This window comes from Chanos chanos, chromosome 1, assembly GCF_902362185.1.
Source record: "Chanos chanos chromosome 1, fChaCha1.1, whole genome shotgun sequence".
NCBI classification, from domain to species: domain Eukaryota; kingdom Metazoa; phylum Chordata; class Actinopteri; order Gonorynchiformes; family Chanidae; genus Chanos; species Chanos chanos.
Window position 1 is genome coordinate 31,741,576 of NC_044495.1, and position 18,269 is coordinate 31,759,844.

At 40.6% G+C, this 18,269-nt stretch overlaps 1 protein-coding gene across 2 annotated transcripts; it reads left to right on the forward strand.

Annotated features, from left to right (window-relative positions):
• Positions 1-2,703: 2,703 nt before the first annotated feature.
• cabp2b (calcium binding protein 2b) lies at positions 2,704-11,568 on the forward strand. 2 transcript variants are annotated; one of them, XM_030779031.1, is made up of 7 exons: positions 2,704-2,790; positions 3,724-3,969; positions 10,317-10,347; positions 10,463-10,597; positions 10,793-10,902; positions 11,255-11,402; positions 11,543-11,568. In XM_030779031.1, exons 1-7 carry the CDS (start codon positions 2,704-2,706, stop codon positions 11,566-11,568), a joined length of 783 nt encoding a protein of 260 aa, XP_030634891.1. The 2 variants fall into 2 exon arrangements, with proteins under 2 accessions (XP_030634891.1, XP_030634899.1); XM_030779039.1 differs by lacking the exons at positions 2,704-2,790; positions 3,724-3,969 and adding an exon at positions 8,174-8,218.
• Positions 11,569-18,269: the final 6,701 nt, after the last annotated feature.

An 18,269-nucleotide genomic window follows, 5' to 3' on the forward strand; every position in this document is an offset into this window, starting at 1 on the left:
CACACCCATTATAAAGTCCTGCAGGGTCACTGTTATCCAATAACATTCCAGACGTTTAAGTGTCCGGTTCAGTAGAGCATTGTCTCGTAGAGCAGCTCAAATTGTGACCGCCGTGACCGTAGAGTTGCTACTTAACCCGCTTCTGCTGTCAGGTTCAAAATGATCGCTTTCACCCAAATCCAAAGTGACATTACCATGCACACAACTGTGAGTCCACTCATGTCTGTAACTGTGTCACAAGTATCACATGTCCTGTCAGTGTTGGGATCCAGTTCATATTGTGCTTAGTGATATAGAGTATGTATCTGAAATACTTGAAGAGATCTTTTGTGTCTGATGCTGTCTCTGACTCTGTCATCTTTAGTTCCTTTATTTTAAAGTTCTTATTTATGTATCTTATTTATGCATCTATATGTCATGTGTTAGCACGTTGAGATTACTTAGGGGGATCAGAACATTTAAAGCATTTTTCTGAATGGCAAATGCTACATATCATCAAACCCAACATGTAACCAATATATAAAATATTATGTTATACTTATTTTAAAGGCAAGGAATTTGATCCTTTTCCTTTTACTATACAGTAATGTAATGTATAGAGTGTTTACGTCGGTATGTTGAACAAAAATAGGACAGAGATTCAGTAGTGACGTGAGAGAAAAGAATGCAGTAATGCAAGGTTTCAATTAGAAATGAAACCTTGCAGAAGGGTGTAAGTACCCTATTCAATATTCCGCTGTCCTTAAACATAAAACATGTATACGCTCCGTCTTTCAAGTTAAGTTTCATTATGTTTCATTTTGTTTTGTTTTCTCAGATGTGTATTCCAACAATCACAGGGATTACTTCAAAAGCTACATAAATAATGTGTTGCATTACCTCAAACACATTCCTTTAAATACTACTGTGTTTGGTTTAATAAAAGAGAGAGCTAGCTGAGGCTGTCAATTCTTGAAAATAATCCATCAAATCTCTTGTTTGACTTTTGATTAATGGAAGTCAGTCTCTAAATCTGTGTGTGGGTGGCGTGTGTGTGTGTGTGTGTGTAAAATCTGTGAGTGAAGAATGGGATTAATCTCTGGGTTGTATATTGTATCAAACAGAGAGAAGGGATTATAATCCCCAGAAATAAGGGCGTCCCATTTGCTCATGCTAACAATGATCTCTGTTATACTTAAATGTATTCTGCCAAATCACTTCCTTCACATGACTGTCAGAAACGAGCCTGTTCACCTGCCAGACATGTTTGGATTATGATATAATTCAGATGCAGTCCAGTGAAAGCAGTTATTGTGACCAATGCGTTCAATAGCAACTTTTTAAAGCAAAGAGATCTGAAGTAATATTCAGTACAGCCAGTGTATCAGACTGCAAAATTTAGAGCAAATGAGTCCATCCAACTCATTTAGAGCAAATTTAACTATCCATCTTTAACCATCATAGATTTTAATATTACGTCTGAGCTTGAATATCAAACAGACAACATAAAATGTTTAAGATTTATCATTTTTCAGGCGCTGTCTTGTTTGCATCTTTTCATGCAAACAATATTTGCTTCATAAGAAAACTCATTTATGAAAGCTTTTGTCTAGCTTTTTTCTGCCTAGCTTTTTCCTTCATCTTCTCTCTCTTTCCTATTACCTCTCTCTATTGGTCTCCTACTGACCTTCCCAATACTAAGGAATTAGTAATTAGACTTTATTGTTAAGAACTCCATGTTGTAACTTAATACCATAGTGTTACATTACAGTTTTGAAATCTGCTAGTGCTCTCTCTCTCTCTCTCTCTCTCTCTCTCTCTCTCTCTTTCTCTATCTATCTCTCTATCAGTCATAAAGTGGCCTGCCTTCATTCTACCCAAAACGTCTCCCTGTATTGTTTGAGATGTAAAGATGTAGAACACAGACATTTAGAGAGACAGAGAAATAGGGAGAGAGGAATTCAGAGAGAGCAGATGTCAGAGCTGTTTGTTTGAGTGTGTGCATACACCATCCACTAAAACAACACAGTGTCAGTGTCAAACGCCGAAACAGCACCACACGATAAGAGTCTCAGAACACCGAAAACACGTCATCTTTATAAAAAATAAACGAAATCGAGAGAGAAAGGAGGAGAAAGAGAGAGCCGTGGATAAGGAGAGAAGGAGAAAAGACAACAGAGAGGGGGAAAGATAAGGAGAGAGAAGAAAGAAGTATCATCTGTATAATGTATCACTTTGCGGTAAAGAGCCTTAGAGTCAGACACAGTATCCTTCAGTTAGACGCTCATCAGGCCAATAAAACACACTCAACAGGTGGAAGGGAATGAGACAGAGGGAGCGGAGCAGTGAGACCAGTATGCTTGGAGACACTGGGAGATGAATTCAGACTGAGATGGATAAAGTGGTGAAGTTGGAATGAGCAAGAATGGGTCAGAGCTGTAAAATTTCCTGTTTTTTTAAAGGGGGAATTGAAGGCTTTAATTAAGGCTCACAGACTTTGGACTACTGAAATATTCAGTATTTCCCTGTCAAAGACAGTCAAAGGAGAAGCAAATATCGCACAGCTTTTCAAAGAACGACTGTTAGGGAATATACCGAGAAAGGAAGAGAAGAAGGGAGGGGTAAGCAAAAGAGTAACATACAGAAAGAGGGGGAGTGAGAGAGAGAGGGAGAGAAAGAGCAAGTGAGTGAGAAAGAGAGAGAGGGAGAGAAAGAGTTGTAGCAATGTTTATGATCATTCGCGAAGGATCGGCAGGAGGGCCAGGTGGAACCAGTGGGATGAGTGCACCACCACAGAGGACTGCCAAACAGGTGTGTGTGTTTGCATGTGTGTGTGTGTTTTGTTCAATGTTCCGTTAGGGGATAGACATGCATGAGTGTACCGGACAGTGCTTGTGCTAGATGGCTGTGTCACATTTCAGATGACTTGATAAATGTGTATGGGTGATGTAATGTAATGATCAGGTGTCTATTGATCAGTGAAGAGCTGAAAGAGTAGTGTGAAATTATGAGGTGACTAATCTCAGGTTAGCACATTAATGTTGAACAGGTAAATGCATTTGTCATTTGTGCTGTTTTGAGAGAAAACTAGTGAAACCATTTTTCAAGAACAATATGGAACGTATTAAATGCACAGAAACAAGTTTACATGAATGTTCAGATATCACTGGTTAGTAAGCTTAAGGTGTGTGTTTATTTCTGTCTGTATGTGCGGTTAAATTTGCTGCACCTTAGCCTTATTCAAAAGACTGACTAAAAGTCCTCCGCTGAGTCCCACAACAACAAGCCAATCCAAACATTATTTTACTTGACCCCCCCAGCACTTGTAATTCAAACTTGGATGTTAAAGGAGGTGTGCTGGTGTTAGGAAAGAGCACCAAATACCCCCCCCCCCCCAACCCACCCAGTCTTGTAATAATTACTGGATCAATCGCTACTTTTGATTTCACTGTCAAAGGTTCTCACAACATTGAGGTTCGCCTTTTTTTTTTCTTCATTTCACCACCTGGGTGGTTGGGTTTGAACTGTTTTAGCAACAAAAGTTTGGTTCAGATCCCGGCTTTGTACATTCCCCGTGTTTCCAGCTGAGGTTATTAATGTTAGAATCTCAGAACTGAGATATCACACATAGTGGAATACATTAAATCTCAATACAGAGGGACAGAGAGTTGTTTAAAATGGTGGCTAGTTTAATTTCACTCAGTGCCTTTGCGAGGCTCTTATTCTGTGCACCGATGCTGATAGGTTCAGGCTGCCATCAGGAAGAAGGTGGAGAAGCAAAAAAAGCAAAGCAGCGAGATGGGCGTGGTCGAAGTGTTTGCAGGAGGGGCAAAGCGTCCACAAGTGCAGAGACCAAAACCGTCCATTCCACCAGAGAGGAGGAGTGGAGAGGAGGATGAGGAGGAAGAGCAGGACGTTGTTGAGAATGAGGAACAGAAAGAAAGTGGAGAGGCTGATCTGGGGCCCATAGTGGATTCTGTTTTTGGCCAAGTAAGAATCACTGGAATCACGATACTTCAACTCTTCTCCTCACACCCACACACACATATACATAACCACACACACACACATTCCTTGTACACAGACACAAACAAACAAGTACACTAATTGCCTGGTGCAATAAATATACTGTTCTGTGTTTCTCCTGTCAGAAAAATTTCCATGTTAAACTGTAAGGCTGTTGATAAGGCCCATTTCTTTGGGCTTGTTGATTCGAGAAAGAGTTTTGCCAAACATTTAACCCTTAAGACTTCACAGAAAGTGCATCCTTAAATTCAGAATACTGCTATTCATACTCATACTTGCATAGATTCCCTAAAAAAACTGAGTAGATTAACAGAGACAATGACCAGCTGTTGAACAGTCTAATATCAATATAATTTATTGTGAAATTCTGGGGTGATAGAAGTTTACAGCCTTGTGGAAAGGAGTGATCCTGTGCTTGTCTCAGACAGAAGAACAGTTAGTTCCCAAGCTGTGATGTAATGTTCCATCACATGATACAGGTGTTAAATCACACAGGTGGCGGGAATGTGACACCTGTTGTTACACGTGATGATGACTTCCGATGACATATGGGGTGGCACAATGTCTCATTAACATGATGGTACTGATGCATCAGTCTCCAGGGAGACAATAAGAATAATAATTTCCATGTTGTCCGTACAGCTGAGGGTTTTGTAAAGTTGAGGTCTATACTTTGCATAGCAGAAATGCATCATGTGTATACGACAAGGCTGTGTTATGCAATTGTGTGTGTGTGTGTGTGTGTGTGTGTGTACGGCTCAAAGGCTGTATCTGTCTACTAAGTGATTGCAGGATGTGCATTTAGGCCAAGCATACAATCAGTGATTTTTATTCTTGTTTTCAGAATGAGATATTGAAAAACAAGAATAAACTCAGCCCACAATTTCTGCCCTCATCCCAGTATATGTGTGTATGTATATATTTAAATGGCACAAAATCTGCATGATTGCTGTCAGAGAGTGTAAACAGGGTTGTACTGAGTTTACCTGACTGTCCAGGCATGCATCATTTTACCTGAAAGCTTACTGGACCAAACAAAACTATTTCAGATGCGTAATTACAGTGTACACCAATGCCCCAAACCTCTCTCCAAATGGCGGAAGAAAACCTGGAGAGCGAGATGAGTACGTAACAGTAGTAACAGAGCACCATCGAGATAGCATTGTAAGGTAACAGTGAGAGTTCAAAATGTTACATTTTATTACATTTTTTATATCCAAACCACTCCATGTAGTCAGGCTCTGTCACAGGTGTTGGGTGGACTCTTCTGTCTTCTATCTATTATGTGTGTGCATGTATCCAAAAACAGCTCTAACACTCTATCAAGGGCTTGTCTCCCAAAAGCAGACACTGTAAATAGTTTATCAGGGTCTCATTCATTGTCAGTTCACTGACTGACTGACACATAAGATTAAAGATTAAAAGGAGCTGTCACAGCAAGAGTTTGTGCTGCTGATCCCACACACTGGACTTTATTGGTGGTGTAGGTTGTCTGCTCTGAGGTAGTCTTACATTGGGTTTTAATCACTTGATATCAAGATTAAATCACCGATGCGTACAAAGTAACACATCAGAAACTCAATCTCTCGCACTCGCCTTCCTGGAAACCGGTGGATTCTCATTATTAATTAACAAAGTTACAGACGTAGATCGCTCCCGTCTATTTAAGATCAAATACCCCTCGCCCGCTATCGCAATCTAATCAAAGACAGAGCTTGATATCCAAACTAAACCTAATGAATTAATCATCTAAGGCCCCAAGTTAAAAGAATGAGTGTAAAATGGTTAAAACCTGGCAAAGAAAATAGCTTCAGTATTTGATCCAGGTAGGAACACAGTCGACAATCAGTCCTGTCTTCCGTGTACTGTGTCTATGGCTAACTCTTCCGTCAAAAGGTGGATGAAATGGATTCTGACTGGTGATTCACTTGGTGTCTTGATGCAAGCGTATGTTTGTTTGTTTGTTTTTGTCCTTGGTAATGAGTATTTGACAGGATGGTATACATCATGAACTATTCACTAGGAAGACACAAACTAGTCCAGGCGCACTTCAAATATGAAACTGTTAGCAGACCGAAACCAAGCAAACCTGTATGAAATTTATAGGAAGATTTTATGAATGAAAAATACCAGTAAGACTTTACGTCAAACCATAAAACCGAGTGTGGCCGATAATGTCAGAATTAGTTCAACTGCGCACTGCTCTAGACGAATTTATGATTTCAATAATGTTTTCACAATATTTTAAAACATAGTCTGTTTTACGTATATATTGAGAGATATGACTTTGTTCAGGCTACCATACATTAACCAGGCTACCATACATCTGGGTAATCTGAATGATTTGATGTTGTCTGTCTAGCACTTGTAATGGGGTGATCAAAAGCATCCTAAAATTGACTGAATGTTAAACTGAAGTTCTGTTTCTTAAACAAACAGAAAGAAAAACAGGTCACTCAATGTGTTCCTCTGACAATACAAATTCACCCTGAAGTGTTATTTATATTTAGCAAGAGTTTTACATTTCAGGGAAGACAATACAAACACTGTCAGAGTTCATTTAACACTGATGAATATGCAATGAACTCTGGGTGTCAACTCTATCCAGGTTCATTTTGTCTGCTGTTTTAGATTTTGTTTTAGTCTTAGCCTTTTGAATGAAATGCTTATTAGTGGTTTCTCGGCTCATTCATTTAATCACTTCAGCAATTTTAGTAAATGAAAACTGTGGAGGTTTCAGTCCAACTACAGTCATGTGTAACTGAGTCTCATTTTAGAGATGAAATCATTTTGAGAGAGCACTTAAACATGTGCCACAGTGCAATTTTGTCCCGGGATTTTTTTTTTTGTCATTGTTGTGGAGAAAGAATTGTATATGTAGATGAGGTTGATAAAAATGATAGTGTGATCCAATGACTCTCAGGGCAACCTGAGTGATACATTTTAATCCAGTCACAGGGAGGGGAACTGGTGAGTGGTCTCAGAAATGTGCAGAAACACACAAGTCCATACACACACACACACACACACACACACATGAGTTTGGAAGATGAATTAATCTCATGGTGTGTGGTCCTCTAGGAATGACAACATACACACACACACACACACACACACACACACACACACACACACACACACGTATGATGTATACACACTACAAATATAGTACTACATGTATTTCAGGTTGGAAGCACACAGACACAGTCTAACGTTACTGTATGTATATGTACAAGGTAATGGGTTAGTGTGGATTAGTGTCCAGGCAGAACTGTAAAATACAGAGCAGAATAGAGGAAAGTCCTCCTGGACAAATCCAATATGGGATTAACATATGCATGTTCATATGCACATACATACCAACAAATGTGTTTAAACCCTCCACTGTATCCCTCACTTCTCCTCTGTCTCCCCTCTGGCATGTATGTCATTGCTTTTCCATCACTTCTCATGCTACATGCCTTTCTCCTCCCTTTCTCAAGCTCCTTATTCCTTATTCTCCTCCCCATCCCCCACGTCTTCCATCTCTCTCTCTCTCTCTCTCTCTCTCTCTCTCTCTCTCTCTCTCTATCGCTTTCTCTCTCTCTAATCTGAAATGGGAGGATTAAAAAAGCCACTCGTATTTGCATCTAATTCTGACTCTCACTCCCCCTATCTCTCTCTCTCTCTCTCTCTCTCTCTCTGTGTGTGTCGTATTGTAAAAGTAGTTATTTGTACAGAGCAACAATCTGGAGGAGAGAGAGACAGACAGAGACAAAGACAGAGAGATTAAAATAAGTGTAAAATGAAAGATGGAGTAATAAGGAGAGAAGAACTCATAACCTGGTTAGTTCAGATGCTGTCTAACTTAAGAAATGTCTTATCCATGAGATGAAGTAAACAACGCTGATTAGAACTGTGGTTTTTACAGAATACATTGCAGAAATGTCAAAGACCATTCATGAGGCATGGCATTAGGAAAGCTAGCTTTGCAGGTCAACGTGTTGGCTTTTTGCTTTTTTTGATATTACTTACATTGTTTTACTGTAAAATGTGAAAGATACTGAGGATAGCAGCACCTTTCTACTGAAGGACCAAGCTCCACTACTATATTACTGTGAGTAAGAGTCAGGAAAGAGGAGAAAAAGGGGAAAGGGGGACAGCAAAGACACTACTGAGGATTGAGGTGATGGGCAACTGCACAAAACCATCAATGAAGAATAAGATGAAGAAGGTAAGGATACTTCTGAGGTCTTGTAGCCAAATGTTTTTATATGTGTGTTTGTGTGTGTGTGTGTGTGTGTGTGTGTGTGAGAGAGAGAGAGAGAGAGAGAGAGAGAGAGAGAGAGAGAGATATTCAGTTTGAAGGTTCCTCTTGTCTAGGAAAAGTAAGGGAAAAGTTGTATTTCTCAGAGTTTGACTTGATTTTGTGTTGGGTGTGTGTTGAATTATGGAAAGTATGACCATAGTATAAAAGTTATGTGTGTCTTTGTATTATAACACGAGGTTTATGGCATGTATCAGATTCACCCAAATATGACTGATGTCAGAGCAGACGGATGTCATTTTAAAATATGGATCCATTGTGCTGTGTGTGATTAGCTGTTGTGTGTTGATTGACATGGTCCTGGGATAAGGGTGCAGATGAGAGCAAGGGATAGGGGTTGGCAACCTCGGAGCCCCCTCCACAGGGCAAGGACGATTGTGAGAAGGACACAGATACAGAATTTAAGGAGCCCCTGAGTGTATTGGTCCAAAAGTGTACTATGCTACATAACATCGTAGGACCTGCATGCATCTTCCTCAGGCAGGGCTTTGCCCAAGCGCAGCTCGTATGTACACACACACGCGCACGCATGCACACACACCGCACACAAAACAGTATGCATGAGAGCCCACTCCTGCAAGCATGTGTAAATACACCCACTCAAATTCAGATACTCACACATGCACACACACGCGTACACACACACACACACACACACACACACACACACATTCACATTCAATCTCAACACGCAGGAACACACACAGACACACACACACACACACACATATACACTGTGTCTTTTTTTGTGGTTAAATGCTTGTCTGTCTGGGCAGCATTTCTCTTAATCATTGCTCTGTCACATTACATTATCTTAACATCCACATCATCATTTCAGCCCCTTGACATCCCCTCATAAGCAACAGCACCATCATATCTGCCTTATCACAACCAATCAAATGGTTGTGGTTCCAGCTGACCAACCAATCAAAGTCAGTTTACAGTTCTGGTTGCCACAGGAAATCCAATCAAAAGATGTCTGAGACTGTAACCGAAAAAAAAACATACAAGTGGACCTCACATTAAAATATTCAAAAGCCTCTCAAGAGTAATCAAATGGCCAATCAGTAAAGCAGTTAAACAACAAGCAAGTTAAACTAACAGGTCTGGAATCAAGCATCATGGCGCATGCTGGCATGTAACAGAGAAGACTCATAATATGGATTCTGTGTTTCAAAAAAAAAAAAAAAAACTGCTCATCTACATGCAGGACACATTTTTCACATTTATCTCAGAAATAATAGTGAAATATGGTGGAATAACGGTAAAAGACCTGGCACTCTGACAGCTGTATTAGAGGTAGATGCCCTCATGAAAAACTCCTTCGTCCGGTACTTCTGAGTGACCAGTTGACCAGTTGGCCTCTGTGTGTCTAGGTCTGATGTGATCGACTTAAAGTCAGTGGGCATCTAATCCACTGAGTGTGAATTAATGTTGACCTCTGTGTGTCTGTGTGTGTGTGTGTGTGTGTGTGCGCGTGAGCGTTCATGCACGTACACCACTGATGGATGAGTGTGTCAGTGTGATCTCGGTCAGTCGTATACAGCAGTGAGTATTCTACATAAATCTGTCAGTGGACAAGGGAATCTTCTATGGGATTTTCTCCATTCAGCCACCGTGTCCAGACTGTTTTGTCTGTGTCAGAGGGTCCCTCTAAAACTAAACCCCCCAAATCTACTTATCTCTGACTGTTGCCAAGCAACTCTCACCCACTAATCTGGGCACTGTTCAGAAGGTTAAATGTTGAGCATAGGAGAACTCTTTAATATAAAGCTGGCATCACTGAACCCCTGTTTTTCAGTTTTTTATGTTCTGCACATTTTCTTTTTCATTGTATGCTCCCTGTTTTGTCAATCTTTTCAACTCTCTCCATGTTCATAATATGTAAGGATTCAAAGTGACTGCCATCTCCTGAACTGGGTGATTTGTGTACATGTGGTTTTATGTAAGTGAGAACCTATGTGCAAAACTTTCTCTTGTTTATGCCTCTATGCATTCACTGAAGGACAGAGAATTGCGGCCAGAGGAGATTGAAGGTATTGTTTGAAACTACACACACACGCACACAATTATTAATATGGTCAACCGCACACACCATTATTAATATGGTTAACCTTATACATGCATGTGTGTGTGTGTGTGTGTGTTTAGAGCTGAAGGAAGCATTTAAAGAGTTTGATAAAAACAAAGACGGCTACATTAACTGTAAGGACCTGGGGGAGTGTATGAGGACTATGGGATACATGCCTACAGAGATGGAGCTTATTGAGCTGAGTCAGCAGATCTGTGAGTGACACCATACTCTTTTTAAAATCACATTTTCCATCCCGTCAGTTTATTTGTGTTGCACCAACCAAAGCACAGAACTTAGTTCTTCTACTCTGTTATCGACTAGGTTTCTTGGTTGTTGTCAGTTGTTGTGTTTTGTGTCGTGTGTATGTGAATGTGTGTGTGTGTGACTGTGCCCTTGCTGTCCTGTAGGTGGTGGTAAAGTGGATTTTGAAGACTTTGTGGAGCTTATGGGCCCTAAAATGTTAGCAGAGACAGCAGACATGATTGGAGTCAAGGAGCTCAGAGATGCCTTTAAAGAGGTACCACACACTTTTCATCACAAAATGCATGCTCATGCACATTATAACACCAAAGAAATCCTTTGGTTTGATTCATATGCCTATGTCTGGACTGACTGACATTGAATCAATTTAATGCATACTCTGAACTTGACCAATATCTGTGATTCAATGAAACAGTAAGTCTCATATCTGACTCATTGTAACATTAACTAATATCTCCGACACTATTTAAAAGTAATTTGAGTGTCTCTGACCTAATTTAACACAGACTTTAATAAGTCAGTCTGTATTTGGTTTATGCTGACTGTAATGTGTCTCAGTTTGCGTTCTAATGATTAACTAAACCAGATAGGATTATGTCTCTCTGTAGTTTGACTCTAATGGTGACGGTCAGATTAGCCTCTCTGAGCTAAGGGAGGCCATGAAGAAGCTGATGGGGGAGCAGCTGAACCCCAGAGAGATCGATGAGATTCTGCGAGACGTGGACCTCAATGGGGACGGGCTGGTGGACTTCGAGGGTGAGAGACAGAGTTAAATTTTTTATTCCTATGGGAACTAGTCCATTTTTGAATACTTAATATACTAAAGGACAACTCCTCCATTCTCCTTTTCCGATATCTGTCCTTTCTTCTTTTATTTTCTCTTTGGCTTTCTACAGAGTTTGTTCGGATGATGTCTCGCTGACTGAACACAACAGAGCAGCTCACTGGGCAAATTTATTGCTGGCTGTAGTGTGGGAAGAAAGTTCAGAGACTCTGGCTTGACAGAGCTAAAGCAAATATATTAATATATTTATTATTATTATTGTTATTATTATTATTGATTTATGGTTTTTCATGTGCATTTTTGAAATGTTAATATTTGATTCCCCAAGTACATCCTGAATTTATAAAAATGTAATGTGTTTTGTAAATAAATTACTTTGAGTACTGAGGTTTCATAATTAATTCATTTGTGTCTGTGTGTGTTGCTTTGCACATGAACGCTACAATATAGATGATGAATTGACTTTGTGTTTGAAGATTTTGGTTATATAACAAAGTAGGTCTGAATCATTTCCATTAGTTCTCGTTCTCTGTACACATCTTCAAGCAACCAACAGGATGGCCAAGAAAAAACTTACCGTATGCCTAAAGTGAAGGGCACTGCACTTAAAGACCAGAGAACGGAAAATTAGGAATCACAATGAAGGACTAATACTCGGTTGACCTACAAACAAAAAGCACTCAGAGTTCTTGTCCACAGCCACAGTAAACACCTCAGTGTCCCCCCTCAACAACCAGCTATTCAGGTATTATTCTCTCAGCACCTCCTCCTGCTGCTTCACCCAGTTAGCATGTAATCACTGGGAACATTTGCTCTTCAGTCTTAATACTGATCACCTCTGATCAAAAGCACTGACGCCAGCAAGACCCACCTGATGAGCCATTTTCCACAGCATTCTCAATTAACACGTTCAGTTTACTGACTATACTAGATTTGTGCCAGTTATGGTTGCAGAATAAAAATGGGATACAGCAAATGTTTGATTAAAAACACAAACAGCCAGAAAGTGGTTTATAGTCTAATTTCATGTGAAAGGAAACTGTTTGGTTTGGAAATTATAGACAGGTATTGAACAAAGGAATGACTAACGCCATGTCGTGAACATCACTGTATCCAGTCAACACTTAGTGCATGGCATCAGTACTGTGGCACAGAGTCTGCACCCATCTGGAATCCAACAGGAGGAAAGCATCACCATTTTCCATGAGAAAGACAGTCGACTCCCAGGAGTTTGAGAGAAAACTTATTTTTAATCAGTTCTGAAACCTTGACATCTCCCAAAGTTTGAAAAGATTTCTATTTCACCCTAATGCTAAAACAGAATGAGTTATTTACTGTTTAAGTGGTGAATTTATGACCAGCAAGTTTTTACAGAACAAGCATCAACAGAATGCATAAAAGAAGTCCTCAGAAAAGTTCACAGGAGCAACACGTTACTCTTTACTGCTGTTTCAGCAGTCAGCTCTTCTGCATTAAACAAACTTCTGCATCTGCAACTCAAACTCAAGGCTTCAAAACGTGGTGCAAGAAATAAAGCCCTTCTCTTGACTGCAATGCGTAAATGGATCTGCAGAATGACCAAGTTAACCCTTACCCTTCATTTGTGTTCTTCTGAACGCATCTGCATGAGAGCTCAGAGGAATGACTAATACAGAGGTAAGTGGTGTACACTCCCTTCTGAGGAAAATTCTGTTTTGCATAGGACGATATACAATTCACATTAGTTAAGTAGAGGGGCCATAATAACTCTGAAAGGGTTCATGTTGTAAACAATTTGCTAAGTCGCTGTAATTATCCTGCTTATCCCATGGCTACTTACCCCAAAATTATCAATATAAAGTTTTAATAAACTATAAACTCATGTTAAGCTTAATTAACATCTTATCTTAAATACAACAAATCAATAAACAAGGCCTTTCACGACCACAGTTGAGACCGAAAGGACAGTCTTGGAATTGCTGTTTTAAAAAACAATACAAGAACCTGAGGTGAAGGGATTCCTAGTATATAGTTTAATCAAGCACTTGGAAAGGTTCACATGATCTGCTCTGACTAGACAATGGATTTTATTACGCTGTATATCCTTTGGGCATTACTGATAAATACATAACCATTACAAATGAATATTCATTAATTACTGGACATTGTACCAATGTATAAAGCCGAGCTCTCAAGAAGCCTTATGGGGAGGGGTGGCATTATCATGGTGATGCTCTTGTTCCTGAGCGGAAAACTGGAATGACAGCAATGCAAAGAGGAAAAGAGGAATTTCACTAACATAGTGTTTATATAAACCTTATATTCAGACAGTAAACCTCTCAATGTTATTTCTATATAAAGATACAGAAACATGCCTCTCACAAAACCTAAAATACATCCATATGATACATCAGAATTATATCCCCTGTTACATCAAAACCACGTCTCCAAAACTTTGTTTTACCAACCCAAATTTTATTTTGTGAAAGAGTAGGCTAAACTGTGGCCTTGGTCAGTCAACAGAGGGTCAAGCCAGCACCCTGACCTTTAGGGCTCTATTTCAACGATCTAAGCACAAGGTCTAAAGCGCATGACGTAAGTGTATTTAAGGCGTGTCCCAGTCCACTTTTGCTAGTTTAACAGCGGATAATTTGAGCGTAAAGTAAGGTGCAAGGTTCAAAGGGGTTGTACTTAGTCTCTTAATTAATCATAGGTGCGTGTTGGGCGTAACATGCAATGAACCAATCAGAGTGTCAGCTCCCATTTCCTTTAAAAGCAACCTGCGCTGGCACCTGGGAGCAATAGTCTGTCAAAGAGGGGGAAGAAGGGGGGAGAAGGAGGAAGGAAAAAAAGGGAAGACAAAAAGAAAAAACGAAGAAAGGAAAGAAAGAAAATGAAATTTTGAAGATATTCCTTACTTATTTTGTGTATGGAAGGCGATTTTGGAGCTTTTAAACACAGCAAAATGTTGCATTTTGTATTGCATTGTTTTCTTCTACCTGTACATGTACGTGAGGGGTTCGAATCCCACCACCAGTGCTTTATTATTGGAATTATTATTATTATTATTATTATTATTATTATTATTATTATTATTATTATTTTGCATCAGTTTTCTTTGTTGTTTATAAGAAATTATTGAATATATGCATAATTTTTAGAAGTCAATCATTTTCATTACCTTGCTGTTTTGCTACGTCCCTCCCACAACAGGAGCACACCCCTTTGGCCATGCTCCCAGTCTCTGCATACAGCTCTACACCAGGAGGGCCCTGGATGCACTTGACATGCTTTTGCTGGACCTGCCAGATGTGCTCCATCCTTTCCCTGTCAAGGAGAGGAACACCGAGAGAGTCATTGCCACTGCTCCCCGTGAGCTCCCTTAGCAGCTGCTCAATGAGGCCAACAGTGGTTTGCTCTCCACGGGTCCTCCTCCAACAACGCATAGCCAGCTCTTCCTTTGTCAGCAGTTTGTTGACTTCCTCGTCTGACAGTGCAGGCAGACCCTGGGACACAAGTAGCTGCCTTTTCGCTCTGCGCAGCAGGGCAACATCAGCTGCGTCCCACTCGTAGATGCATGCTGACAGCCGTGACATAAAGATGGGATACAGCTGATGGGCATCTGTGGTGCATCCCAAGGCGATTCACCGCATAAAACGCCAGATGTCCAGCCTTACATGGAGATCTCGCCACCCACTGATCCTGCTCTTCAGCTTGGTTTCCCCAGTCTCAGTGCAGCATGCACAGTCAACATACAGCACGACGGGGGGATCCACACCAGCCTTCTGCTATCTCTTGACCAGGTCAGCAGCCATCAGCTCCTGCCCAGGTTGTGGCAATAAAACCATGTCTCCATAATGCCTCTATAATAAAATTCTCTATGTCTCTATAACAAAATATTTTTAAAACATGGCGACTGGATACGTGTAATGGACCTCATTTATAAGTACCGGCCCAGGTAACATTGCTCTCTCTCTCTCTCTCTCGTTCCTCTACCTGTTATACCCACGTGCTCCTGGTTTACTTGTGGATGCTGCATCGTCCGGACGGGTTGTGTTTTCACGGAGTGAGTGGCCTTTTGTTTATTCTGCAGCATTTTTTTCCCACCGTAAAGCTCCGTGATCACAGATCTGCTTCACACTTCTGTTGTGAATTGTTTGGCATTTTTTCGGCTGGTGACACAGGAGCGGTGTGGTTAATTTTATGGTCTTGGTCTTATGGTCTTTTTTGCTGTTGTAGTTGTTGTTGTAGTTGTCTGGTCAAAGTGGGATTACTAGGGAAGTTTTCTTTCGGGAGGGTTTTCATTAGGGTAATTGTTTTATTTCCTGTTTATTTACATTTTTATCATATTTTCTATTTTCCTACGGCACCCGGGTTGCCTTGCGTGTGTGTGTGTGTTTGTGTATCTCTGTTAAAAGAATTTAATTTAATTCAACCCACTAGCAGAAATTAAGTTAAGAGTCTGTAAATCCGAAGCCTGCGTTTTCTGTAACGTGTTAATTTTTGTTCTGAAAAAGTTTTCGTTGCAAGCAGGCTACTTAAGGTGGGTGTTTAACTGAAGAAATGCTTTTTTTCCTCCTCCTTTTCCGGGATTACCACAAGCCTTCTCCGAGCAGAGGACCCGCCTTACTTATCCCTTAAGAGACTCTGACCCGTGATTGTTGCTTTGTATCGAAAATAAAATAGAAATCTTCTGTTGGTCATATCAGGACTGGAATGTACTTCTTTAAATAAATAAATAGCAGCCTTAAATAGTGTGTTGTTTGTGTTTGGTTAACTTCCACCCACGGGCCAATACAATTATTAACTTATAATTTATTATTATAATTATTATTATAATTATTATTATCATTATTATTATTATTGGTTAACAATTTTTATGCCACTCTGTCTGAGTGGTGGTGGATATCACCTGGCGCCTGAACAATTAAAACTGTCCCACTACTGCCACAAGGTCCCTCGTTAGCTGTCAGCACACTGATCAGCACTTGACCCAGCTCACTGCCCACAGAGGTGTGCCAGAGTCCTGTTCCCTTGGCTGTCCCAGCCAGCTTCTTAGTGATCTGCAACACACATTAGTTTAAGGCCCTCTGTGCGCGTGCATTACCCAGATGTTTCAGAACAGCAGAATAATTTAAACAAGACTTCTTCAAACCTTTTTGGTGGAACCTAATTTTAAGATTGCTCCAAAGATCGAGGTTATCCTGGCCTTGATGCCATCCAGCCTTGTCAGGACGTCCTGGCTGTAAACAGTGAGGGGCCACTTCCATCTTGGTACCACTGCAGGTTCTGGGGGGTCCTGGGAGGTGATGAGGAGCAGACTTGGGAGGTTCGGAAAGTCTAAGCATTCTGTGGTGTAACAGGTCAGACGCCGCAGCCAATCCTCACTGTGGTTCTCCTTCAGCTGTTTAACGAGCCGTGTGGGGCTGTTACCCAGGCCTCCCTCACACAGCAGTCAAATAACCCGGATGTCACTGGCATATCTTGGTCACAGGAGGACAATACATATTTAAAAATATTTTACAAAAAGTACATATGAAGATGAGATTGCAAGTGCATGTTCAAAGAAAGCTCACTCACTTTTGCATGAGGATAACCCTGAACTCAGACCGATGGGCCAGTTCCAGCTGTTGCAGGGCAGTCTGACTCCAGGACACTTGGGTGGCTCTACACTTGGTGCAGGTGAGGGTTTCTGTCACCATACTGTAGAACCCGTCCATGTCCAGAACCTGCCGTGCCCTGTTGTGCAGACCTGACCCTGTCAATTGATGCTGTCCACAGGAAGGATTGGGACAGACCACCTTCACCTTCCACAGTTTGTAGGCATCCAGAGCAGGAAAGGATGGGAAAAAAAACCTGTCTGGGGTTTGGAGTCTGAGGCTACAGAAGGTCTGGTTGAGGTGGGTAATACTAGAGCTGCAGGTTATGGCACAGCTCTGGCTCACCACTGGCCCCTACTCTGAAGAGGGTGGTCGCGATCCATTTATGGTTCTCTGATGGCAAAGCCTCCGCCCGCAAATGGGGAAGTTGTAATGGTGACGGTGCTTGCATAGTCACCAACCTTGTGGGAGCTGTCTCCACAGAAAAACAAACAACAAAGCGTTAACATACTTTCCATTAACATACTTTGACAAAAAGACATGAGATGAGATTAAACGGCTGATATTGTAGAGTGTACAACCGAATATAAAATTACTTACTGAGACAGTAGCACATGGCGCTGGGGGGCTGACCACAACTCCACTGGATCTGGTCCAAAGGCTAGAGCTAGAGTTGGAGGGTCTTGTGTCTGTGCAATCATTCAGTGGATTATATTGTTTTTTGTAAATGTTTTCAATTTTACCTCTTTCAATGTCTCATTTTACATAAGAGTTCTATTTGCCACACTGAAATACGGCTTTCCAGCATGACTGGAGGAGAACTGACCACTGCTATACTGGGGTTGGTGACTAGGGCTAGTGTGACAGGGTCATGTGTCTATAAATACATTCGCTGTCAGTTATTGTAGCTAACATGCATTAATTTTATCAATTAAAACCATTTTTACTTTATTTGGATTTACCTTGGACACTTTCCATGCCACACTGAGATTTGGCTTTGCAGCAACGATGTGAGAGCCATCAAATTATGGCTTGATAAACTGAAAAAAAAAAAAAGAAAGAAAACGAAAATGAAGATGCAGAAATTCAGCATAAAAGCACAGAAAGGACAGACATGTATTGTTATAATATTGTGTTGGGATACCTGTATGTAAATACATTTTAATATCTGAATAAACTTTAATGACTAGAACATAATCACAATAATAAGAATTTAAAGTAGTCACAGTGAAGTTGTAAAAGCGCATTATTTTCCATTTA

What these genes read in the sequence shown, in the direction of transcription:
- cabp2b (XM_030779031.1), top strand. Translation starts at nt 2,704, where the DNA reads ATGTTTATGATCATTCGCGAAGGATCGGCAGGAGGGCCAGGTGGAACC. An exon ending in TGGATTCTGTTTTTGGCCAA is followed by an intron (nt 3,970 to 10,316) that starts GTAAGAATCACT and finishes CATTCACTGAAG; the next exon opens with GACAGAGAATTGCGGCCAGA. An exon ending in GCGGCCAGAGGAGATTGAAG is followed by an intron (nt 10,348 to 10,462) that starts GTATTGTTTGAA and finishes GTGTGTGTTTAG; the next exon opens with AGCTGAAGGAAGCATTTAAA.